The sequence below is a fragment of the Ctenopharyngodon idella genome, chromosome 21 (assembly GCF_019924925.1).
Source record: "Ctenopharyngodon idella isolate HZGC_01 chromosome 21, HZGC01, whole genome shotgun sequence".
NCBI lineage: Eukaryota > Metazoa > Chordata > Actinopteri > Cypriniformes > Xenocyprididae > Ctenopharyngodon > Ctenopharyngodon idella.
In genome coordinates, this window is record NC_067240.1 from 20,243,270 (window position 1) to 20,270,854 (window position 27,585).

Consider the following 27,585-nt stretch of genomic DNA (forward strand, 5'->3'; position numbering starts at 1 on the left):
ATGTTCTGTTTTTATTATTATTTTTTTTTTTTTTTCAAATAGAAAAAATAATGGTTTAATATAGGGCAGATTAAACATATTGCCAATCTAGACAATTACAGTAATATAAGATTTGTCTATATTCTGAATTAATATTAATGAATATGATCTGGTTAAAATTATTTGAAAATAAATTAATATTGAGGAAATGACTTGATAGTTGGTGTAGAACCTATTGTATGTATTGTTCCTGCCTTCTGTAGTATACAAACAATATATTAAATGTTTTTGTGTTTGTTTGTTTGTTTGTTTGTTTTTTAATTATAAAAACTGAAACATCAGAGTTTTGCTAAACTCAAAGAAGGACTATCCCTTTAGCATTTGATTTTTGTGAGGTGCGATAATGATACATACTCGATTAAGAAACTTATTTTATTCAGTAGATTTTCTAAATGAAAAAGTGTACAAGAAATTATGTTCAGTACAATTTAGGGTATATACGTAGATCCTTTACTGTAATAAAAATATTGTAAAACCTTGCCATGTGAGGACACTGGTTTAAATTCTAAGTACTAAAATAAGTTCTCAAGTTACAAAGAAGTTACTAAAGACTACTGCTTTGTATGTATTCCAGTTACTGACTTTACACATTAAGTGCTGATACCAATGAATATTAATTTAATGACATAATAAATTAAGACGTTCCTTTTTCTCTGCACCAAAATTTTACAAACTTCTGTCTTATTTCTTTGGTTTGTAAACCATATACTAAAGGATTTAATCCTGGTGGCACAATGTGAAACATTATACTAGCTAGTTTCCTGCTCTCAGAGTAGAGAGGGAAACGATGAAGAAAAATAAAAGTGGAGCCAGAAACAAGCATGATTAAATAAACAGCTAAATGAGTGCTGCAGGTTTTTATGGCTTTGCTGTTGAGTGCTTTGTTTTTGCTGGTTATGCATACAGTAGCAATCTTGCCATATGTTATAAATACAGACAAAATTGAGAAGGTAAATAAAACCACAGTATAAATGATTCCATACACATTATTAACAACCACACCATCCTCACAGGACAGTTTAAAAAGTGAGGCATTGTCACAGAAAGGGTTTTCAATTTTAGATCTGCAGTGAGACAGACGCACAGTGAGTCCTATCAGAATTGATACCATAAGTACTGACAGCCCCCAGGCTGATGCTGATAGTTTAATAACCATTTTATTGGTCATTATTGCCGTGTATCGCAATGGATTACATATAGCCACATATCTGTCAAAAGCCATAATTATAAGAACATAGTGACATGCTGCTACAAAAATATGCACAAAATAGGCTTGAACTACACACTCCACATATGTGATATACCGCTCTGAAGTTTCTTTTAAAATGTCCTGCAATAAGCGTGGTAAAATGACAGTGGTCCCTAATATATCATTCAGTGGCAAGTTACAGAACAGGAAATGCATAGGATGATGAAGATTCTTCTCTGTTGAGATCAGAATTACAAGTGCAATATTGGAAACCATTATAAAGACATAAACCAAAAGAAGCAGGATGAAAACAACATAGGTAGACTGAGGTGTAACTTGAAGTCCCTCCACTAGAAGAATGCTGTTTCTGAATGTCAGGTTGTCCATTGCTTGTTCTACACAAAACCTGCAAACAGAGTAACAACCAGACATCTCACGGAAATACTGTTTATGAGCTTTAGGAAAGTAAAATGCATGATTTTAATGATCAGAAACTTTGCATCCTATGATTTTTTTTTTTTTTTTTTTTTTTTGTGTGTTTTACAGGGCTTGTTGTCTGAACAAATTTCACAGTCCACACTATTTTACATGTGCTAATATGGAAAATCAATCAGAATTTTTGCAAAACATGGAAACACTTTAATGTATGTATTACATATAAATAGAAATGTCAATGGTCTTAGAAACATGCTGTATAGTTTTGAAATACTTGGTAGTTACCTAGTATTAGTTGAATGTCTAATAAAGCGGCACATACTTACTGCAGATGTATTCTGTTATTACTAAGGTAGTTGATTTATTGCTTTAAAGATCTGATTCATATGTTGCTTGATAAAGTCAGTCTTCACTGAAGAATTTTTACCAGCCCTCACCTTTTAATATGTGGTTCAAAGGTGTTTCCATGATACTATCACCCCAAAGGGGAAAACTTATTCATATTACTTGTTGCCATGATCACAGCCACTGATAAAATTGTATGCATTGATTCCTAACCTTAAATACTTTGTTTATTATATTTTTAATTTCAGTTTCAGAATGTAAGTCCTCAGTGACTAATTCTAATCAATAGCTGCACAAGAAATGTACTGTATAACAAGTATTTGCAATACCAATCAAAAATGTGATTAAAAATATAAATGTTTAAATCAAAAAGGAAATGATTTATTTATTTATTTATTTATTTTTATTGTATTAAAAATCTTGGTTAACTGATTTGATGTTAAATTGATTTATTGACCCTTTTATTATTATTTTTTTTAATGCCAATCTGTTAACTACAGAACCCGGGAAGTCACCTCGAGGAGAGAAGAGAAAAAAAAAAGAGGCCCGCAAATCCATGGCCACAGTTTTGCAATCAGTCCCCTCAGTTTATAAACCTTACTGACAGATTCTTAAATTGTTCCCTCGGTTTAACAAACCGTACCCATGAATTTCCAATCCGTGTGTTCAGATTTGTAAACCGTACCTTTGTTTTTTCAATCTGTACCCAAAAATTCATAATCCATGCGCACACTTTCACAATCCATTCACACGGTTTTGTAAACTGCACTCATGGATTTGTGGCCTGTCCCTCATTTTAGAAATCTGTGCTGAGTGATCGACTATGGCTCACCTATCAGTTACATTTACTACTTTTACAGTAGATTTACATGATAATGTAGGCTAGTAAAACAATAATGTTGTAAAATAATAATAATAATTGGTAATAATAATAATAATAATAATGATGATATGTGCCAAATTATGTTTCTACTGGTAGGTGCCCACATTCCATACAATTAATTATAGGCTACATGGTATTAATTTTTCAAGAGTAGGCTACTGTCTTTTTCTCTGTGCGATGTTGCGCTTTATGAATTCATTACACAAAAGTTATTTGTGTCTCGCAAAGAGAGACAGACAGAAAATGCATTACCAACCAAACAAAAACACATTATTTACATGTTGTTAATTAAAATGCAATTTGTCATCTTGCAAAAAACAGAAAGCACAAGATTTTGTGCCAGGTTGTTATCATTATGTTGTAACGTTGAACATAATGGTAAAATTGTGTGTATTATGACCCGCAAGGACCCTATGAGAGAACCACTAATCAGAAAGATTCCTGAATCTTAATTGACTTTTTGATTGGTTACAATGGGAGAGTATCTTGTTTTTTTCCGTGAGTGTTTGGCCTTTTCTAGAAATGGAACCCACGGGATCTGCACCGATGATTATTAGGCTAATAATAATGATTATTATTAATAATAAATCCTATTTCTGGAAATGGACAAGCACTCACGGGATCATTTTGGATCATTTTGGTAAAAACATTTTGGTTACATTGTGACAAATTAAGGATTAGCAAGTAGAGTGAGAAACACATGTATAATGAGACGACTTGGATTGGATTGGATTCTCTTTCTAAATTTGGTAATGCTTTAGATTATAGCCTGGAAAGTAATGAGTAAGTAAAATGAATTTACAGCGTACCTTTCAGTAATTATAGTGTACCTATAAAGTATGAATGTGTAGGTACAGTATAAGGGAATAATATATAAAGTTTGGGGAATAAAGCAGTAACAACCAGGAAAATTAACAAATTATTTATACTGTAAGGTTTTTAGAACTAAGGGGTACTTATTCTACTATTATGATAGGCAACAATCTTATGTTTGGGAGCAATTTGGTGAGAACATTGAGTAGCTTTTTGTAATGATAGTGTAATCAGTACATGTGTCGGCTGCAACCTGATCTCATGGAAAAACGTACCTGTGGGAAAATTTTTGCAAAATGCAAAACACTAAAGGCAGTAAAACAGGAAGCACTTTTAATCGTTTTCATACACAGTTAGGATGACAGGGTCAGATTATGGATCAATAAAGACTTGTTTTCACGTGTCCTTGCAAAAGAGCTCAAATATGAGAGATTAAAAACAAGCTAAAACGGCATGCTTACGAATGCGTTTTTATGTCACATTTGCTTTTGTTAACACTATCGGGTTGGTTTAGGTGTAGTGTAGATGGTACGTTATTTTAAAACGTAATGGAGCATTACACTTTTAGCGCCACTCACTGGACATTTCAAATCAGAACTGCGGTGATACGTACAAAACCAACGTAATATATATGCTCATCTGTTTTGGAAAAAAACTGAACCCCCTTTTAGCACCACTCAGTGGACATTTCACATTGAAACTGTCATAAAACGTACATGGCGCTACGTACAGTGGGTATGGAAAGTATTCAGACGCCCTTAAATTTTTCACTCTTTGTTATATTGCAGCCATTTGCTAAAATCATTTAAGTTCTTTTTTTTTTTTCCTCATTAATGTACACACAGCACCCCATATTGACAGAAAAACACAGAATTGTTGACATTTTTGCAGATTTATTAAAAAAGAAAAACTGAAATATCACATGGTCCTAAGTATTCAGACCATTTGCTCAGTATTTAGTAGAAGCACCCTTTTGATTTAATACAGCCATGAGTCTTTTGGGGAAAGATGCAACAAGTTTTTCACACCTGAATTTGGGGATCCTCTGCCATTCCTCCTTGCAGATCCTCTCCAGTTCTGTCAGGTTGGATGGTAAACGTTGGTGGGCAGCCATTTTTAGGTCTCTCCAGAGATGCTCAATTGGGTTTAAGTCAGGGCTCTGGCTGGGCCATTCAAGAACAGTCACAGAGTTGTTGTGAAGCCACTCCTTCGTTATTTTATCTGTGTGCTTAGGGTCATTGTCTTGTTGGAAGGCAAACCTTCGGCCCAGTCTGAGGTCCTGAGCACTCTGGAGAAGGTTTCCGTCCAGGATATCCCTGTACTTGGCCGCATTCATCTTTCCCTCGATTGCAACCAGTCGTCCTGTCCCTGCAGCTGAAAAACACCCCCACAGCATGATGCTGCCACCACCATGCTTCACTGTTGGGACTGTATTGGACAGGTGATGAGCAGTGCCTGGTTTTCTCCACACATACCGCTTAGAATTAAGGCCAATAAGTTCTATCTTGGTCTCATCAGACCAGAGAATCTTATTTCTCACCATCTTGGAGTCCTTCAGGTGTTTTTTAGCAAACTCCATGTGGCCTTTCATGTGTCTTGCACTGAGGAGAGGCTTCCGTCGGGCCACTCTGCCATAAAGCCCCGACTGGTGGAGGGCTGCAGTGATGGTTGACTTTCTACAACTTTCTCCCATCTCCCGACTGCATCTCTGGAGCTCAGCTACAGTGATCTTTGGGTTCTTCTTTACCTCTCTCACCAAGGCTCTTCTCCCCCGATAGCTCAGTTTGGCCGGGCGGCCAGCTCTAGGAAGGGTTCTGGTCATCCCAAACGTCTTCCATTTAAGGATTATGGAGGCCACTGTGCTCTTAGGAACCTTAAGTGCAGCAGACATTTTTTTGTAACCTTGGCCAGATCTGTGCCTTGCCACAATTCTGTCTCTGAGCTCTTCAGGCAGTTCCTTTGACCTCATGATTCTCATTTGCTCTGACATGCACTGTGAGCTGTAAGGTCTTATATAGACAGGTGTGTGGTTTTCCTAATCAAGTCCAATCAATATAATCAAACACAGCTGGACTCAAATGAAGGTGTAGAACCATCTCAAGGATGATCAGAAGAAATGGACAGCACCTGAGTTAAATATATGAGTGTCACAGCAAAGGGTCTGAATATTTAGGACCATGTGATATTTCAGTTTTTCTTTTTTAATAAATCTGCAAAAATGTCAACAATTCTGTGTTTTTCTGTCAATATGGGGTGCTGTGTGTACATTAATGAGGAAAAAAATGAACTTAAATGATTTTAGCAAATGGCTGCAATATAACAAAGAGTGAAAAATTTAAGGGGGTCTGAATACTTTCTGTACCCACTGTATTTTCGCTTTGCAAAAATGTTCCCACAGTTACGTTTTTCTAATGAGCCTGGAATGGTCACATGTATTGGTACACTATTATAGGCCCTATGGTTTCCCTTAGGATTATTCTGATTCTTCTTGTTGTTTTTCGTCAGGGTTTTGGGGGATTTTTTGGCCCTTAACATGCTCAAAAACTCTTATAAAAATTTGCACACAGGTTAGAATCCACGGCCACTGGGGCCGGTCCAAAGCTGGTACATGAGTGTGGCAGGGGGGCTCTGCGGTGCCCCCTTGAATGCAGTCTGAAATCTTGGACACATACGAGCACGTATTTGTATGAAACTAGATGCATATAGATGTCATCGGGCTGAACAACTTTTGCACTCTATGTCAATACATCCGCCCAACAGGAAGTCAGCTATTTAGGGTTGTTTGGAAAACGGATGCTCTGGAATTTGATATACTCCTCCTAAGGGATATATCTGATATCCACCATTCTCGGTCAGCAAGACATTGAGGATGGTAAATTGTGAGAGGATTTTTGAACTGTTTGGCCGTGGCGTTGAAATGAATTTATGGCGAGAAAAGAGAAACAGGAAGTGAGTTATAACTTCTGCATACATTGACTGATTTGGATGAAACTTCATCTGTGTGTTCTTGTAAGAGGCTAATCACATGGATGTGATTATTGTGAGTCAAACTTATAGCACCACCAACTGGTAGCAGGATGTATGTCACTTTTAAAAATGCTTTAAAATCACCCACTTATTTTTACCCGATTTGCTTCAAACTTCATCTGTATAATGTCAAAACACAGCAGATGTAGACATGTGAAAGGATTCTTGATATCTTAAATACTGTTGCTGTGGCAACATGTCAATCTTTTTGGGTGTTTTTGAGATTCTTAGCATGCTAAATGAAACTCGACACACATCAGAGATGTCGTCCAGTAGACATGGGGAAAGCCTTATAAATGGGCAGGAAGGACGGGCTCTATAGCGCCACCTTTTGACAAAAGTGGGGGGGTTAGTTTTTCTACAGTCACCAAACACGGTACACATACTGATCTCATCAAGCCGGACAACTTTCTAATTTACAGTCATTAAAAACACATTTCACTACTTTGTCACCGTTTAGATTTTATTTTTTGTGTAAAATATTGTTAAATCTTCTGAATCTCACTCTCTGAGTCTCTCTATGTCTGTCCTTCCCCTCACTCTCTCAGTCACACACTCTCTCTGTGTGTGTGTGTGTGTGTGTGTGTGTGTGTGTGCAACAGACAATTTATATTTACTAAATACACACACATTTATATTTACTAAAGATTCTGAAGGCCTTTGGCCTAGTATGCTCAGGATTAATGGTTGTTTAACCAGACCTTTCGCAGTAATACAGCAAGGATGCCCTCTTTCTGGACTTTTATATTCAATTTCTATCAAGCCTTTGCTGTTATACTTAAGGAAACGATTATCTGGATTTGGTGTTCCCAGGTTTTTAGAAATCCCACCTGTTAAACTTACAGCTTATGCTGATGACATAACTGTATTTATTAGAAACACAGAGGATATGGCTGCCTTGACTTCTAACTGGGACAAGTATACATCCCTGCTACTAGGCGAGTGGCGAAATATGGACCCTCCTCAACTTCCGCAAAAATGTAAATGGATTACAAATGGTTTTAAACTTTTAGGAATATATTTAGGATCTGATATTTATATGAAAAAGAATTGGGAAGGTCTGGTTGACAAAGTTGTGGGGAGACTACAGAAGTGGAGATGGATCCTCCCAAAGTTATCTTATAGAGGCAGATGTTTAATTGTTAATAATTTAGCAGCCTCAATGTTGTGGCACAGATTTACAGTGTTGGATCCTCCTGAAGAACTACTGATTGCAATTCAAAAAGCCTTTGTCAATTTTTTTTGGGATGGCTATCTGTCAGGCACACAGACGGAGGCAGACAGGTAAGTGATCAACAGGTGTTTTATTTAAACAGAGGCACGGACACTGGCAAATGGAGAATGCGGGTAAATCAATGAACAAGCACTTTGGAACAGTCACTTAGCTGGTGGATTAATAGATGAATGTCTCTGCAGGTGAAGGATCCACGGGGAACGGACAGCAGAAGACAGATGGAAGAAGATACGGGAATCTCAGGTGAGTAACAGGTAAGGGTGGGCGTCCTGGAGTCTTCACAGGAGAGTGATGGTGCAGGTAGATGTGAAGACTCCAGGACGGAGCCATGGCGGATCAGGGGCTTCAGGGCACTATGGTGGAGTAGGCCCTTCCGGAAGCCTTCGGGAGGCCACGGCGGTGCCGGCCGTTCGGGAGGCCACTGCGGGTCAGGCTCTTCGGGACGCCACGGCAGGGCAGGCTCTTTGGGATACCATGGCGGGTCAGGCCCTTTGGGTTCCATGGCCTTGGCCCAGACCCCAGGCAAAAAATACTTGGCCGAGACTCTGGGTGTTTGGGCTAGAGAAGACTCTTGAGCGGGCTCGTGGGCTGGAGCGGAGCCTGGAGCGGGCTCGTGGGCTGGAGCAGGCTTGTGGGCTGGAGCGGAGCCTGGAGCGGGTTCAGGGACTGGAGCAGGCTCGGACTGGAGCTGAATCTGGAGCGGGCTCAGGGACAGGAGTGGGCTCATGGACTAGAGCGGGTTCATGGACTGGAGCGGGTTCTTGGACTGGGTCTGACTCAGGGACTGGTGCCGATGTGTGTGTTGCCCAGACACACATAAATGCTAATGCCATGACAGGTATTAAAAGGTCCTCTGGGCTAGGAGCTGAAGCCATCATAGGACTTGGGACGAGGACGGGAGTCGCCTCTGGACTCGGGACGAGGGAGAGAGTCGCCTTTGGACTCGGGACAAAAGAAAAGAGTCGCCTCTGGATTGTGGTAAGGGACTGGAATCATCACTGGACTGTGGTCAGGGACCGAATCCTGGATGAGGAAGAGATTCATAGCTGTGGCGGCGGCCATCTTGACTGAGGGCTCGGGTGTGGCAGCGGCCATCTTGACCGAGGGCTCAGGCGTGGAGGCGGCCATCTTGACAGAGGGCTCAGGCATGGCGGCGGCCATCTCTACAGAGGGCTCAGGTGTGGCGGTAGCCATCTTGACCGAGGGCTCAGGCGTGGCGGCGGTCAACTTGACCGAGGGCTCGGGCCTGGTGAGACGGCGGAAGACGGATGGAAGAAGATACGGGAATCTCAGGTGAGTAACAGGTAAGGAGTCCAGGTACGTGAGATGTAGTGCTTGCCATAGACGTTGTGCTTTCCATAGACATTGTTCTTTCCATTGACGAGACCAGACACTGTGGTGCAGGGAGTGAGAGTCCTTATAGTGTGTGTTTGGTGAGTGGATGGCTTGCAGGTGCAGGTGATTGGTGACTGAGTGCAGGTGAGGAACCAGAGGGATGCTGGGAAATGGAGTCTGGGGAAGGTGAGACAGACGGTGACTGTGACAATAGGTTAATAATTATGTTAATAAAGATATAAAAAAACCTTAAGATAAATACTGGAATTACAAAATTTTGAGCTGCAAAAGATATATTTGCACTCATTTGAACGTGACCTATGACATCCTATGACATGAAATTCATCTAAATTTAAATAACATCATGGGTGTGGCTATTGTGGCTTGTGGTCATAGTGGCACCAGCTGCTGCAGTAAATGTGTTATACTAAAATTTTAAAATAGTCTTTTTACATTTACTTGGTTTAAATGCATATTGCCCATCGTGCACAGTTGCCCTGAAGCCACCAGGGGGGCTTTGGCCCGTAGTCGCTGGACCTGATTCTTCTGCCTTCATCGGTCCACCTGCATACATTGTGACAACATGAAGGCTTTATTAAAATTACGGGGTACATATCAGTGCATTTATACAGTATTATTTATTTATTTATTTGATAGCAAAAGTGCACTGATTTAGTTTGGCAAGTGTTTCAAGGCAAGTAAAACTAAAACTACTGCAACTTTTTTTTTTTTTTTTTTTTTTAAATACTGGGAAAATATACTCTTGTTCCATGTTACAAGATAAGTGTGACATTGTGGGCTGTAAATTCAAGTGGTGCTTGTTATCCTCTTGTTTTATGAAGTACTGTACATGCATACAATCTGACATCACTGACTCTGAAACCTTTATTTGAAAAACAATTTATTTCAAAACAGATTTACAACACTACTTATTCATTTAAAACTTTTTTTTTTTTTTAAATCAACATTTCATTTCAAATGCTAAAGTCCTCACCATTTACTCAGGTAAACCTCATGCCACCCAAGATGTATACAACTTTCTTTCTTCAGATGAACACAAATGAAGGTTTTTAGAAAAATAAATAATCTCTGCTAATGCAAGTTCATGGGTTCCTAAAGGTTGAAGCATCAAGCACATACAGCAATAATGAGGGCAATCCATACGACCCTAATGGATGAATCTATGTCTTCTGAAGTGAAACGATAAGTGTTTGTAAGAGAAATACCAATATTTTAAACTTTTTGAACTGTAGACTATCGCTTCCGACGAACTGTCACCTGCGCATGCATGAGAGGGTTGAGTTCATGCTTGATGTAATGTGAAGTGTGACGTAAGCGCACCGAGAAACCCAAGCGAAAAGTCACACGGATGTCTGATGCCGTCAGTTTTTTTTTTTTATGCTTGCAACAAAATACAAACAATAACAAATAATAACATTGAGAAACAAGACAGTAGAACAGAGATGCAAGTTCTCGCTTGAGTTTCACAGTGTGCTTATGTCACACTTCACGTTGCGTTTCACAACAGGTTTACGTGAACTTAACTCTCATGCACGTGCTGGTGACAGCTGGAAGCAAAATGATAAATAAATTATGAGAACAATTCTGGGTGTACTGTATTTTCATTTAATACAAAATACAGAATAGCCAAGACATGGGATTCCTTCTTAAGATTCATCAGTGGAAACAAGGAACAAGAAGAAGAGGAACAAGAGGAGGAAGAAGCCAGAAAAAAAAAAAAGAAAAGAGACAAAACGTGTTACTTTCTGTCAGGATTTTAGCATTTGAAATGAAAATTTGATTAAAAAAATTATAATAATGAATAAATAAATTTGTTTTGAATTAGGTTGTTTTTCGAATAAAGGTTTCAGAGTCAGTGTTATCAGATTGTGTATGTATTTTTATTGTACTTACCCTGTAACTACATGAAATAAGAGGGTAACAAGCACCAATTTAATTTACACCCCGCAATTTCACACTTACTTTGTAACTACAAGAAACAAGAGGGTAACAAGCACCACTTTAATTTACAGCCCGCAATGTCACACTTACCTTGTAACTACATGGAACAAGAGGGTAATGCCAAGTTTACACTACAGGATTTTAAGCCTGATTTAATTTAAGCCCAATTTGCAAGTTAACGAGCACGCCGACAGGTCGGGCTGTGATTGGGGGAAAATCAGCAGGTGATCGGCGCTCGCCAATCTTCATGTGTGAACTACTCAATGACTCATCAAAGACACCTCGCAGACACCAGACAAATATCTAGCATGCTAAATATCTGGAGCTGTCGGCCGACTCAATCTCCTGTGGTGTCACGTGTGTCGCAACGCAACAACCAATGAAATAGACACTGATGTCTATGGAAGCAGCAATAACAATCCATTCAAATATAATTTGCCAACGTTTATTCATATCAGATGTGCATTGTGTAAGTAACTATAAATCTCACTCACTCTATTGTTCTCCCAGTTCACCGGCCACATGTATTTCAGGACAAATGGATGAATTCACGTTATATATATTAAGATCAAGGTCATTATATAGGTTTTTAGATGACAAAACACTCACTTGCACATATTTGAGAATCGGAATATCAGATAGTTGATGACATGATGAGAAAAGCAATACATCTGTCATACAGTGTGGCGACTGGCCGCAGTGTGTCACGTGACAATCATGACGCATCGTTATGGGAACAATAATGGGAAACGTTCTAAAATAACAGTCGCCTTAACTCTGGGAGGTCAGCCAGAATGTTTTAAACTTATGTGTGAAAGGGTTATTTCAATTTTAATTAAATTTAATTCAAAATTTAATCTAATTTCCTCCCAACATCCATTTTCAAATAAAGTCGTTGGGTGACAGTTGTCGTCAGCTCGTGTAGTGTGTAACCTCCTGTTGCAGATCATTTACATAGTGTCACGCAGTGTGAACACCACAACGACTTCAAGACTCCACAGCAAGTCACGTAATCTGAACAGCACAGCGATCTGCCAATGTTTAAAGTCCTGTAGTGTATACTTGGCTTAACAATCACGACTTTAATTTAGGCTACAGTCCGCAGATGTCACACTTACCCTGTAACTACATGAAACAAGAGGGTAACAAGCACCACTTTAATGTGCAGTCCGCAGATGTCACAATTACCCTGCAACTTCATGAAACAAGAGGGTAGCAAACACCAGTTTAATTTACAGCCTGCAATGTCACACATACCCTGTAACTTCATGGAACAAGAGGGTAACAAGAACCACTTTAATTTACAGCCCACAATGTCACACTTACCCTGTAACTTCATGGAACAAGAGGGTAACAAGCACCACTTACCCTGTAACTACATGGAACAAAAGTATATTTCCCCAATATTTAAAATAATAATAATAATAATAATAATAAATAAATAAATAAACTTGCAATGATTTTAGTTTTACTTGTCTTGAAACACTAAAACAGCTGCACTTTTGCTATAAAAAAATAAAAAATAAAATAATAATAATAAAAATAAAAACTGTATAAATGCACTGATATGTACCCCATAATTAAAAAAAAAAAAAAAAAAAAAAAAGCCTTTATGTATTGGTACACTATTATTACAAAAATGCTACACAGTGTATGTTCTCGCTAAATTGCTCCCAAACGTAAGATTATCATAATAATAGAATAAGTTACCCTTAGTTCTAAAATACTTACAGTGTAAATAAGTTGTTAACTACACAGAAAAAATGGCAATGGGGAGGTTGTTGAATTTTTAAATATGCATTGGTTAAGTGATGTTAGGCATCTTTTAGTAACTTGATTCATTGACCTTATTCAGAGTTTAATCTCTAATGAAATGGTTGATGAATTATTAGCTTTGTGCTGTTCATTATAGTAGAACAGTGATTCTACGGCATGAGAACCAGCAGTGCTGTGAATCAGATTATATAAATTGTTCTGCATCATGCTGACTCATACAGACATCAAGAATCAACATATGAATCACAACAATGGTGACAGTTCTTAAGGCTTAATGCTGCAATGCATGCTGGATACTAACTTAGTACAAACTTCATCCTCGGCTCCCAGCATGCATTGCAACACGAAGCGTTTTTTTTTTTTTTTTTTACTGTCACCATTGTTTTCATTTATATTAAATTAACATGAAGTCATGTGATAAAAAGCATAGGTAACACTTTAGAATAACTCACGCTATGAAACATTAGTTAAGCATTAGCAAATAGTTAGTTCATCATTTATAAAGCATTAATAGACATTAGTAAGCAGTTTGTAAATACACCTATAAATGCTTTGTTCTTGATTTATAAGCATATCTATAATGTGTTTAATAAATGTATTTTTATACTTTATTAATGATCAATTTATAATTTCTAAATTAAGTATTACATTATTTACAAACCAGTTATTTAGGAGCTGTCAGTGGTTCATAAGATCATTTATAAAGTGTAAGTAAATTCATTCATTCACATTTATTTGTATAGCGCTTTTCACGATACATATCGTTTCAAAGCAGCTTTACAGAGAATGCATGTCAACATTACAATTTGGAGACTGCAGTTAGCTAATAATGTAATAATTTAGGCGATTAACATACAATCACTGTTAGCAATGTAATTGGAGGTAGAAGCAAAGAGCTCCTGGAAAAATGAATTACATATTAACAATAATTAGGATTTATAGAATGTGAATGTGCGTGTTGATCCAGATGTTGCATCTTCTGAAGTCATCGCAGGAGTTGGCGCCGTCTCTTCCAAAGTTTTAGTCATCTGAGGTCTTCTTAAGAGGCTGGATCCAAACTGAGACTGATGTACTCTCTAGTCACCTCGGGACGGGCGTCCCGAGGTAAAACAGAAAAGCAAATGGAGAATAATTAGCATAGCTGCTGTTCATAACATTAAGCAAAGATAGTCATGTGCAATTGATCTGATATGAGATGGATTATGTGAATGCTTGGCTGAAGAGATGTGTCTTTAATCTAGATTTAAACTGGGTGAGCGAGTCTGAGCCCCGAACATTATCAGGAAGGCTATTCCAGAGTTTAGGAGCCAAATGTGAAAACGCTCTCCCTCCTTTAGAGGACTTAGCTATCCTAGGTACAACCAGAAGTCCAGAGTTTTGTGATCTTAAAGAGCGTGAAGGATTGTAGGGCGATAAAAGGTCGGTTAAGTACACAGGAGCTAAACCACTTAGAGCCTTATAGGTCATTAGCAGTACTTTATAATCGATACGGAACTTAATAGGTAACCAGTGAAGAGATGATAAAATTGGTGTTATATGATCATATTTTCTTGACCTGGTAAGAACTCTAGCAGCTGCATTTTGTACCAATTGTAGCTTGTTTATTGAGGAAGCAGGACAACCAGCTAGTAATGCATTACAGTAATCTAGTCTAGACGTCATGAAAGCATGAACTAACTTTTCTGCATCTGAAACAGATAACATATTCCGTATCTTAGCAATGTTTCTGAGGTGGAAGAAGGCTGTTTTTGTAACATATGAAATATGATTTTCAAAGGACAAGTTGCTGTCTAATATAACACCCAGGTCTTTAACTGTCGAGGATGGAGTAACAGTACATCCTTCTAAATGCAAATTGTAGTCTGAGAGATTCTGTGTACAGGTTTTTGGCCCAATAAGTAATACTTCAGTCTTATCTGAATTTAATAGAAGAAAATTACTAGTCATCCAATGTTTTACTTCTTTAACACACTCTGTCAGATTGGATAATTTAGAGTTTTCATCTGGTTGTGTTGAAATATATAATTGAGTATCATCGGCATAGCAGTGGAAACTAATTCCATGTCTTCTTATAATATTACCAAGTGGCAGCATGTATATTGAAAATAGCAGAGGGCCTAACACAATCCTTGAGGCACTCCATAATTTACTATTGTTATCTTAGATTTTTCCCCGTTTAAATAAACAAAATTGTGACGGTCTGATAGATACGACCTAAACCACCGTAATGCCTGTCCCTGGATACCAATGTAATTCTGTAGTCGATCTAGGAGTATTTTATGATCTATAGTGTCGAACGCAGCACTGAGATCAAGTAACACTAGTATTGAGATACAGCCTTGGTCAGAAGCTAGAAGTAAGTCATTTGTAATTTTAACGAGCGCAGTTTCTGTGCTATGATGAGACCTGAATCCTGACTGAAATTTTTCATAGATAGCATTTTTTTGCAGGAAGGAGCACAATTGGACCGACACCACTTTTTCTAATATTTTCGATATAAATGGAAGATTTGAAATGGGTCTGTAATTTGCCAATACATTTGGATCTAATTGTGGTTTCTTAATGAGAGGCTTAATAACTGCTAACTTGAACGGTCTTGGAACGTGACCTAGAGATAAAGACGAGTTAATAATATTGAGAAGAGGCTCTTCTGCTACAGGTAACAATTCTTTCAGTAGTTTAGTGGGTATTGGATCTAATAAACATGTTGTTGGTTTAGACGCTGTGATAAGTTTATTTAGCTCTTCCTGTCCTATAGTTGTAAAGCACTGCAACTGTTCTTGAGGGACGATAATTGAGGCTGAATCATAAAACTCTGTCAAGGGTTGTACATTTACAACCGTATTTCTGATGCTTTCGATTTTTTCAGTAAAGAAATTCATAAAGTCATCGCTACTAAACTGTAATGAAATGTTTTGTTCTGGTGATGTCTGTTTTTGTGTTAATCTAGCCACTGTACTAAATAAGAACCTTGGATTGTTTTGGTTATTTTCTATGAGTTTGCGGAGATGCTCGGCCCTGGCTGCTTTTAGAGTCTTTCTATAACGGGACGAGCTGTCTTTCCACGCGATTCTAAAGACCTCTAAACGAGTTTGTCTCCATTTGCGTTCTAGATTACGAGTTTCTCTTTTGATAGCGTGAGTAATATTGTTGTACCATGGTACAGTATTTTTCTCTCTAACCTTTTTTAATCTCATCGGTGCAACAGTATCTAATGTACTAGTGAAAGTGGTGCACATACTGCTAGTAATTTTCTCAAGATCATTTGTGTGTTTGGGTACAATGAGCAGGTGAGACAGATCAGGCAGTTTATTTGTGAATTTATCTTTAGTTGTCGGAAGAATTGTTCTACCTAGTCGATACCTAATCAAGTAAATGATTAATAAACAATTTAAATGTACATTTATGCATCTTATTATTTAGACATATAGTAATAGTTACTCAGTGTGTTAATAAATGCTTTATTAATACATATTCCTACTGTAATTCATGATTAATTCAGGTAGTTATTAAACATTTAGTAGTTGTCAGTTAACTATTTTTGTGAGCTCATCTAAAGTGAGGACTATTCATGCCTCGTAAAGCTTTACAAAGAAGATTTAAAAGGATACAGAACATAGAAATATTTATTTCAAGTAAAAAAATGAAACTTTACGATGGGTAACTTGATATAAAGTTAAAAGTAAACCTCTGCAATTTCACAGAAAGTAAAAATCCCTGTACTCCTCCAGAAAACATAACTGTGCAGTAAAATGAAAGTAAGCTTTTGCAATCTGATATAAAAATACATTTCTGTAAAGTGTAAACATTGCTGAATAAAATTTTACCAGTGCCAACACTGGATTACAGGAGTGCCAAAATACAACAAATAATGTTTTTATAAAACATTAATAATGTAATAAAATATTTCACAGTGTCAAAACTACCTCAGTACTAACTTTAAAACATTAGAGAACAGCAGTGCAGAAGATCACTGAGCCTTTAAATCTTCTTTGTAAAGCTTTATGAGGCATGAATAGTCCTCACTTTAGATGAGCTCACAAAAATAGTTAACTGACAACTACTAAATGTTTTATAACTACCTGAATTAATCATGAATTACAGTAGGAATATGTATTAATAAAGCATTTATTAACACACTGAGTAACTATTACTATACGTCTAAATAATAAGATGTATAAATGTATGTTTAAATAGTTTATTAATCATTTACTTACACTTTATAAATGATCTTATGAACCACTGACAACTCCTAAATAACTGGTTTGTAAATAATGTAATACTTAATTTAGAAATGATAAATTGATGATTAATAAAGTATGAAAATACAATTATTAAACATATTATGCTTATAAATCAAAACAAAGCATTTATAGGTGTATTTATAAACTGCTTATTAATATCTATTAATGCTTTATAAATGATGAATTGACTGTTTACTAATGCTTAACTAATGCTTTATAGTGTGCAGTTATAATAAAGTGTTACCAAAGCATAAATACAACATATATCATTTGAAATCATATTCATTTGACATACATAAATTAGGCAAATACAACATATAAAAATCATGTTCATTTGACATACATAAATTAGGCAACCAGAACGTAGATAAATTATGTTGAGAAAACATAAAAGAAATAAGTTAATCCAACACTTTATTTTATTTTATTTTTTTTTTTGAATGGGCAGGCGAACACATGAATTGTTTTCATGGATGTGGAGTGGGTTATCTAGGCTATTAACACCTGCTTTTTTTTTTTCTTTTTTTTTTTACCTAGGTTTTGTTGCTAACCCAGCTTTCTTGCATCCTATGCACATTTGTGCCTTTTTGTTCTATATTCAAAGAATTTTAAAGTCTTATTGTTCTTGTAGTGAACCAAAATAAACATGTGCTCTTTTCTCGTCATTTTTTTATTTATTTATTTATTTTTTATTATTATTTTTATTTTCCTGGTAATATGAGCTTACAACTTAATTTAAATTAGTTCAAATTTTAAGTCAATAATTCTCATACAAACAACTGAGAAATACTGAAAAAGATTTGAGTACAGAACAGTTACAGTGTTTGCAGTGTTACAGTACTAGTTATTCTTAGCTAAATATTATTAAATATTCTTTTCACACACTCAAAATCCATTAAAATAATATTGACTATGTTATGAAGATAGATAATCCACTGAGGAATTCACTTTTTTCTACACCAGTGTTTTACAATCTTTTGTCTTATCTCTTTGGTTTGTAAACCATATACTAAGGGATTTAATCCCGGTGGTACAATGTGAAACATTATACTAGCTAGTTTCCTGCTGTCAGAGTATTCAGGAAAACGATGAAGTAAAATAAAAGTAGCTCCAGAAACATACATGATTAAATAAACAGCTAAATGAGTGCTGCAGGTTTTTATGGCTTTGCTGTTGAGTGCTTTGTTTTTGCTGGTTATGCATACAGTAGCAATCTTGACATATGTTATGAAAATACACATCGCTGACAGACTGAGTACAACGATAGTATAAACAAGTCCAAACACATTATTTATGACTACATTTTCACAGGACAGTTTAAACAGTGAGGCATTGTCACAGAAAGGGTTTTCAATTTTATACCTACAGCGAGACAGACGCAGAGTGAGTCCTATCATAATTGTCACTAAAAGAATTGCCAGGCCCCAAGCAAATGCTGATAATTTAATAACCATTTTATTGGTCATTATAGATGTGTATCGCAATGGATTACATATAGCCACATATCTGTCAAAGGCCATGATCATCAGCACATAGTGACATGCTGCTGTAAATACATGCACAAAATAAGCTTGAATAACACACTCTGCATATGATATATAGCGCTCTGAGGTGTCCTTTAAAATATCCTGCAGCAAGCGTGGCATAATGACAGTGGTTCCTAGTATGTCATTCAGTGGCAAGTTGCAGAACAGAAAATGCATTGGGTCATGCAGATTCTTCTCTGTTGAGATCAGAAATATAAGTCCAATGTTTGATACCATTGTAAAGACATAAGTCAAGAGAAGGAGGATGAAAACAGGCTGAGATGACTGAGGTGTAACTTTCAGTCCCTCCATGAGGAGAATGCTGTTTGTGAATGTCAGGTTGTCCATTGGTTGCTGTACACAAATCTGAAAACATAATAACATAATACATAATTAACAGACATCACTAATTATATATTGTCTTAAACATATCACCTTACCACTTTGTGTAAAATTACAAATTAACAGCATTTCCCTGTTTCATATCCGGCATTTCCCTGTGCATGCTCATGTGTACAACTGTTTTTTAAGAGATACATATATTGTCTTAACACACAAACGTAAAAAAAAACAAAAAAAAAAACAGGTTTTATAAAAATGTACTAGCAAAATTATATTTACCTAATGTGAAGTAGCAACCAACTTTATCAGCAATGAATTTTACTTTATAAATGTAACTGCAGCATTTTGCCTCACTCTGCCTACGATTCTCCCAATAATAATTAGGTCAAACAGTACGACTTGTTTTTTCTCAAAATAGTTTCATGCCTTTTAATGTGTGGCTTATATTGTTTTCTGTGACGTAGTCATTACCCCATTGGGAAAAAAAAAAAAAAAAAAAAACTATTCATAGAATTTGTTGCCATGAGCAGTGAGGCTGCTGATTGTGTGTTTATGGTAACAAGTAAAGATACAACCTGCAAATCTTGAAAAATGATTTATGACACAATGATACATTTCTTTTATGAAATTTTGGAAGATACATGTGCAACACCTTTTGAGGATGTAATGTTTTTTATTGCTTTTTTCAGCATTTTAAAGTGGCGAATGCACAACAGATCATATAAAGCCAAATGTGAAGCCAGTCATAATGTTTAAAAACTTTGGCTTTTGACAGTACGCATATGAGCTGTTAGAAGATGCAAAACAGCACTGAAGAGAGCAGGGGGGTTTCCTCCGAGGAGGCAAGGGAGGCAGTGCCTCCTCAAAAAAAAAAAAAAAAAAAAATAGGATGAGAAAATAATCCATATTACATATAAAACAACACAAATATTACAAATTATGACATTAAAAAGAGCGCAAGTCACTCGTATTTCTTAAGGAACACTGCCCAACAGCGACACCCGCAGGTAAAGTTACAGTAGGAGTCATGCCTCCCTTTGCTCTCGTAGAAAACCATAGAAAACCATTAGACCCCTGGCGTGCGGTGGGTTTTGTGGGGGGTAATTGAGAATGAATAGGGGAAAGTCACGTGAGAGGAGGCAATGTCTCCATCGCGCTATGATTGGATGTAATTGGTTATGATTGGATATGATTGGTTTGTGCGATAAATCCCGCCTCTTGTTTACGTGCACGTTCCAGTTTGAATGATGGCGTCAATGGGAAGACTAAATGAAAAGTAAATAAACAGATCACCCAGTTAGATATCACTGCTTTATGTCACGTCAAAATCAAACTTGAAATGGACTGAAAACTCGATGACTGCGGGGGGTTTTAGCGCAATCAGCTTGGTGAAATTAAAAATACAATTCGTGTCTGTGACAGACGGTGTTTATGCAGCATGACTGATGATCCAAAATAGCCTAAGTTGACTGTTAAAAAGAAAAACATCAATACACAAATAAAATATATTGTTTAAATTATTATTGCCTTTAGTTATTATTTTGGAATGAATGTAGAAATGCTTAAAACACTAACTTGATGAGATTGACTTGGTTTTGATAAATAGAACATTTATTACAATACATTGTTAATGTAAAATTACAAAATAGAATTATATTTGGTTTCTTTTTTTCTTTTTTGATGTAATGTAAAGTAATGTTCATTTAACAAGGAAGATGTGTCAACGTTAAGAGTAATGCACGTGAATTTGCATTGATTCATAAATAAATAAAAAATTTGCCTCCTCATTTCAGAACACCACTGCACGCCACTGGAAGAGAGTCAGAATGCATCTTGCTATAGGAAGGAGATTGGAGGGGTTTTGGATTAGATCTGGGTAGATCTTTAAGATCTTTTAGATCTTTAACTATGGGTGGTGTTTCCATACTAAGATACCAAATGAAAACGTCTCAGGTTATGTATGTAACCCTGGTTCCCTGAATAGGGAACGAGACGCTGCATCGATACGCATTGGGAACGCCTCTGCGTGACTGCGTAGTGAAGCACTCGTGAATCTAACCAATAACATGACGAGACGTCAGAAGCGGGTGACGTCACGGACCAGGAAACTATAAAGCATACCCAGAACAAAGAACGCTAGCTTCTGGATTATGGCTGAAGCAAGACGCTCACAGGTACGCCGGGGGTACGGCAAAGCGACGCAGCGTCTCGTTCCCTATTCAGGGAAGCAGGGTTACATACGTAACCTGAGACGTTCCCTTTCATGGGAACTGTCGACGCTGCATCGATACCCATTGGGAACGCTGTCCCAACTACACCGTAGTGCCAAGTACCTGTCTGTTATCTTTGAGACAGCACAGCTGACCCCGGAGTGGAGCCGACATCAAGGTTATAAAACCTAATAAACGTATGCTGGGAGGACCACCTAGCCGCATCACATATGTCATGGATGGAAACTCCTGACATTAGAGCCTTCGAGGCCGCCATACCCCTAGTAGAATGGGCGCGGACAGCTAAGGGAGATGGCTGTCCGGCCGCTTCATAAGCAAGTGAGATGGCCTCAACCACCCACTTGCTCATCCTCTGCTTAGACACCGGGCCTCCTTTCTTAGGAGACCCATAACATACAAACAGCTGGTCTGTTTTACGCTACAGGGAAGCTCTGTGGACATAAGTGTCTAAAGCCCTCACTGGGCAAAGCAGATTAAGTTTCTCCTGATCCAAGTTTGCAAAAGGAGGAGGACAGAAGACCTGAAGTACAATGGGCACTGGGACATTGGTGGGGACCTTTGGCACGTAGCCAGGTCTAGTGTGAAGAAAAGCCTTTACCATACCAGGCGCAAATTCTAAACACGAAGGATCAACTGACAGTGCTTGAAGATCTCCTATTCTCTTGAGAGACGAGATAGCCAGTAGAAATACTGTTTTTAGAGTGAGGAACTTCTCAGAAACCTCTTCTAGTTGTTCAAAGGGAGTCCCAGGTCGGTTCAAAGGGAGTCCCAGGTCGGAGTTCTTGTATGAACAGTAGGCCTTAGCCTCAAAGTACCACGAAGGAAGTGTATAACAAGGGGGTCTCGACCCACCGAGGAATCCCCCAGAGGAGCATGATAGGCCGATATGGCCGCAACATAAACCTTCAGAGTCGAAGGGGATAGGCCATCTGAGAACTTGTCTTGGAGAAATTGTAGCACTAGGCTAACAGAAGAATGGACAGGGTCCACATGACGTTGTCTACACCAAGTAGAGAATAGTTTCCATTTATAGGCATAAAGCTTCCTCGTGGAGGGAGCTCTGGAGTGGAGTATGGTCTCCACAACCTCGGTTGGGAGACCAGAATCTATGAGCCTGGCCCCCTCAGAGGCCTGGCCCACAGTCTCCATAGTTCTGGGCGAGGATGAAGTATCATGCCGCCCGCTTGAGACAGAAGGTCGTGCCTGAGAGGAATCTCCATCGGAAAGCTGTCCAAGAGAGACACTAGGTCTGAAAACCAAATTCGGGTTGGCCAGAATGGGGCTACCAATATTAGACGGACCCCGTCCCGGCGCACCCTCTCCAGAACTCCCGGGAGCACAGCGAACGGGGGAAATGCATACAGACGCAGCCTCGGCCACGTCTGTACCATGGCATCCAGGCCCAATGGTGCTGGATGTGACAGAGAGAACCACAGTGGACACTGGGTTGATTCTTCTGAAGCAAACAGGTCGACTTCCGCTCGACCGAAGTTCTTCCAAATGAGCTCCACCACCTCGGGCTGGATTCTACATTCCCCTGCCTCGACAGGGCGTCTGCTCCCGCATTTTGATGCCCTGGGATGTAGGCTGCTCTCAGCAAGAGGAGCTTCCCACGGGCCCACAGGAGGATCCAACGGGCTAGTTTGCACAATTGGCAAGACCTCAGACCCCCCTGATGGTTGATATATGCGACCACCGACATGTTGTCCGTATGGACCAACAAATGGTGGCCTCTCAGGTCTGGGAGAAAGTATTTTAATGCTCGAAATGCCGCCATCATTTCCAGCCGATTTATGTGCCAGGAAAGTTGATGGTCCTCCCAGAGACCCTGAGCTGAGCGACCACTCATGATTGCCCCCCAGCCCGTGAGTGAGGCATCTGTCGTTAGCATTATGCAACAACAAGGAGCCCCCAACACAGGTCCTTGGGACAGGAACCAAGGCTTTTTCCACATGACCAACGCACGAAGTCATCGCCGCGTGACCTTGATCATGCTAAAAGGATTTCCCCTTGGAGAAAACCCCTTGGTCCTGAGCCACCACTGTAAGGGTCTCATGTGCAGCAGGCCAAAAGGTATCACGTTGGACGCAGCTGCCACCAGACCCAACACTCTCTGAAACTGTTTCACAGTGAGTGACTGGCCTAGTTTCACCCCATTCACGGCATCGAGGATGGAACTCACACGAGCAGGAGACAGACGTGCCTGCATCGTGGTGGAGTCCCAAACTACCCCTAAGTAGTTGGCAATTTGAGCCGGAACAAGCACACTTTTCTTGGCATTGAGCCTCAGCCCTAGCCTCTTTATATGGGACAGAACAACATCTCAATGCTGAGCTGCCAGATGTTCGGTTTGAGCTATAATCAACCAGTCGTCGATATAGTTCAGTATGCGGATGCCCTGGAGTCTTAATGGAGCCAGAGCTGCATCCACGCACTTCGTGAACGTGTAAGGTGATAGTGCTAGATAATCTGTTTGAGTGTGGGCATCTTGAACTTGAGCTTTTGCAAAGATCGATTTAACACGCGTAAATCTATGATGAGGTGTGCATTTCACATGTCGGCAAATCAAATTAAACCAGCTAAATTGCCAGTGCAAGCAAGCTTTAACTCTACAGCGCAACATCGATGCACTGACAAAAACAATAAAAAGGGGGTTTAAGCACTTTAAGGCCTTTAAGCACATATGCGTAAAAACATATTAAGCTTTGTTGAGCAAGCATGTAACAACTGATGATATATGCTAAAACATACACAGAGAACGAAAAGGCTTAAACAATAATACTTGATAAACTGAGCATGCTTACACACACACACACACACACACACACACACACACACACATTTTCTTGTAGATTCAGTATTTGAAATACATGATGGGTAAAGATGTTTTCTGCAAATCTCAGTAAAACATCTTTTTCAGGTTTCATTTCACTCATAATGTGGCACAACTGTTACAACTACTCTAATGGAAATTTAGTGATGAATTTTGACAAAAAGTGATAGTAAATGTTAAAATAATGATTTTATTAAGTCTAAATATGAATTATAGAAAAATATTAGTGAGTAGTATGACAAAATAACTATTTTAAACAGCAGGTGGCAGCAGAGGACCTCTTATTGGCTCACTTTCATTTTAAAAGTGTCTGCTATGTGTTAAGTTTGTTTTCCATATTAACTCCATTAATTAAACGTGCTTACACACACATTTTGTTGCAGTAATTGATATTTTAAATCAATGAGGTAAGAAAATGTGTATTACAGGTTTTCCCTTTAAAAATCATCATTTTCAGGTCTCAGTGTAATTGTAATGTTATATTATTGCAAAAACATAAATCAAATGAACAAATAAAGTGGTAAACCCTGACAAAATGTGATTTGTAATGTTATTATAAGGATTTATATAGCTTAAAAGGGATTTTAAATGACAAAACCTTCAGAAAACACAGTGGACCAACACCAGCAGATGACATGGCAGCCCAAATCATCACTGACTGTGGAAACTTCACACTGGACTTCAAGCAACATGGTTTCTGTGCCTCTCCACTCTTCCTCCAGACTCTGGGACCTTGATTTCCAAATGAAATGCAAAATTTACTTTCATCTGAAAAAGGACTTTGGACCACTGAGCAACAGTCCAGTTCTTTTTCTCCTTAGCCCAGGTAAGTCGCTTCTGACGTTGTCTTTGGTTCAGAAGCGGCTTGGTACGTGGAATGTGGCAGTTGTAGCCCATTTCCTGAAGACGTCTATGTGCGGTGGCTCTTGATGCACTGACTCCAGCTTCAGTCCACTCCTTTTGAAGCTCTCCTAAGTTCTTAAATCGGCTTCGCCTGACAATCTTCTCAAGCTTGCGGTCATTCCTTTCACTTGTACACCTTTTCCTACCACACTTTTTCCTTCCAGTCAACTTTCCATGAATATGCTTTGGCACAGCACTCTGCAAACAGCCAGTTCTTTCAGCAATGACCCTCTGTGGCTTACCCTCATTGTAGAGGGTCATGATAATTGTCTTCTGGACAACTGTCAAGTCAGCAGACTTCCCCATGACTGCTGTTGGGATTACTGACCTAAACCCAGTATTTATACCCTGAGAATGGTAATTTAATAGAACTTGAAATTGAATATTCTAATAATTTGAGATACTGATTTTTTATTTCTTTTATTTTGATGAGCAGCAAGTTGTAATCATCAAAATGAAAACAAAAAAGTCTGGAAATATTTTACTTTATGTCTAATAAATCTAGAATATATTTAAGTTTTACTTTTTTAATTAAATTACAGAAAAAAAAACTCTGTTTGATGTGCAGTAGAGCTGCACAATGTATCGTTTTAGCATAGATATTGCAATGTGCGCATCCACAATAGTCACATCGAAGGAATTGCAGAGTTTAAACCAAAGTTGCATGTGTTTAGGTCCTGTCAGTTGTGCGCGATGTTTTCTGTGTGCACTATAGACTGTATAAAAATATGGACGTAGTGTCCGTGGTGTCACTAGTAGGTTTCTGAAGAGCATTTTTGAAGCGAAAAAGCGGTTGTTGCCATTTTGGCAGCGCGTCATCGTGCGTCACTCCCAGGTAACTGAAAATGGGCAAAGAGGCGGGACATGGCTGGAACTGAGGTGCCTGGCTGCTGAAACCACGCCCGCCTAGCGCGACGTGATCATCTTAGCAGGCTAAAGAAGCAATCTATCTTAGACACTATCTAAAATATTACATTCTTTTTTTTTTAATTAATTAATTATTATTATTATTATTATTATTTACCCCGGATTTGCTGCTAACCCAGCTTTGTTGCATCCTATGCACATATGTGCCTTTTTGTTCTATATTCAAAGAATTTTGAAGTCTTTTTTTTTTTTTTTAAAGTGCATTTTGTTCTTGTAGAGAACCAAAATAAACACGTGCTCTTTTCTTGTCATTTTTTTCTTTTTTTCCGCAGGTAATATGTGCTTACAACTTAATTTAAATTTGTTCAATTTTTAAGTCAACAATTCTCATACAAACACCTGATAAATACTGAAAAGGATTTGAGTACAGAACAGTTACAGTACTACAGTTATTCTTAGCTAAATATTAGTAAATATTATTTTTACACACTCAAAAACCATTCAAATAATATTGACTAAAGGGATCACGTGACGCTTTCATGGGCCTAGACGCACATTAATCAAGCTCCGCGCATAGCCCTTTGTTTTTTGCCTTTTAACTTTCTTTTTCTTACATCTGGGGTAGTGTTTTCATTTTCTGTTGTTTTGTAAATGTCACACAGTCGAAAACTGGCGTATTCTTCACCCTCATCCTCTCCAATAAAGAAGAAAACTAAATCAGCAGCCGCGGCAGGCCGAGCGGATATGGAAGACAACATGGCTATCACTAAACGTTTTGAGGACATATTGAAAACTGAATTAGCGGCAATGCGCGCCGAATTCACCTCTCACATGACCACATTACAAAGTTTATGCTCCAAAGTGGACTTTTTAACCGGGGAACAGAGAGAGCAGAAAAGAGTGGTCAACGAACACACCAGGCGTCTGGATGTCCTCGAGCAACAAGTGACAGATCTGCAGGATCGCAGCAACCGCAGTAATCTCCGGCTGCTAGGGTTACCTGAAGGGGCCGAAAAAGATGATCCAGTTGGCTTTCTGAAACGGTCCCTATAGACCTGGATTCCATCACTAGCGGGCAAAGAAATCGAAATCGTACGTGCGCATCGAGTTTACTCCAGAGCTTCAACTGATCACCCCAAGCCGCGAGTATTTCTTTTCAAACTGCTACGCTACAACGACAGGAATCTGATTCTAAACGAAGCCAGACGCCACGGTCCCGTAAAAACAAACGAAGGCGCAATGCTGAGCTTTTTCCCCGACTTCTCTCCCGCGACGGCAAAGAAGCGGAGCTCCTTCACTATAATAAAGAAGAAACTGAAAGAGGCAGGTCTGCAGAACTTTCTTCTGTATCCAGCCACGCTGAAGATTGTTTTGAAAACGGCGAGACGAAACTGTACTCCCTGGAGGAAGCACGTCAATTCCCTGACCTCATTCTTCAAGGATGGACATAGGAGAAGAAATTGTTGTTAATGATGACTCCTGACTTGATAACCTAAAGTTAAATGTGATGGTCACCTACTTCCCTTTTTTTGTGTATAAGCTAGGAGACAAGGTATCACTAATTAACAGTTTTGTTCGTGCCTGCTTCCTCTCTATGGAGA

General features: G+C 38.5%; 2 protein-coding genes across 3 annotated transcripts; both read right to left on the bottom strand.

Annotated features, from left to right (window-relative positions):
* Positions 1–673: 673 nt before the first annotated feature.
* Positions 674–2,027, bottom strand: LOC127503363 (olfactory receptor 146-like). The gene has a single exon (XM_051877053.1). It carries the CDS (start codon positions 1,658–1,660, stop codon positions 674–676), a length of 987 nt encoding a protein of 328 aa, XP_051733013.1. The 5' UTR covers positions 1,661–2,027.
* A 15,506-nt stretch (positions 2,028–17,533) lies between these two features.
* LOC127503361 (olfactory receptor 146-like) lies at positions 17,534–27,113 on the bottom strand. 2 transcript variants are annotated; one of them, XM_051877050.1, is made up of 2 exons: positions 26,985–27,113; positions 17,534–19,174 (listed from the first exon to the last, which is right to left on the bottom strand). In XM_051877050.1, exons 1-2 carry the CDS (start codon positions 27,048–27,050, stop codon positions 18,227–18,229), a joined length of 1,014 nt encoding a protein of 337 aa, XP_051733010.1. In that variant the 5' UTR covers positions 27,051–27,113; the 3' UTR covers positions 17,534–18,226. The 2 variants fall into 2 exon arrangements, with proteins under 2 accessions (XP_051733010.1, XP_051733011.1); XM_051877051.1 differs by lacking the exon at positions 26,985–27,113 and adding an exon at positions 24,813–24,939.
* Between the last annotated feature and the right edge of the window lie 472 nt (positions 27,114–27,585).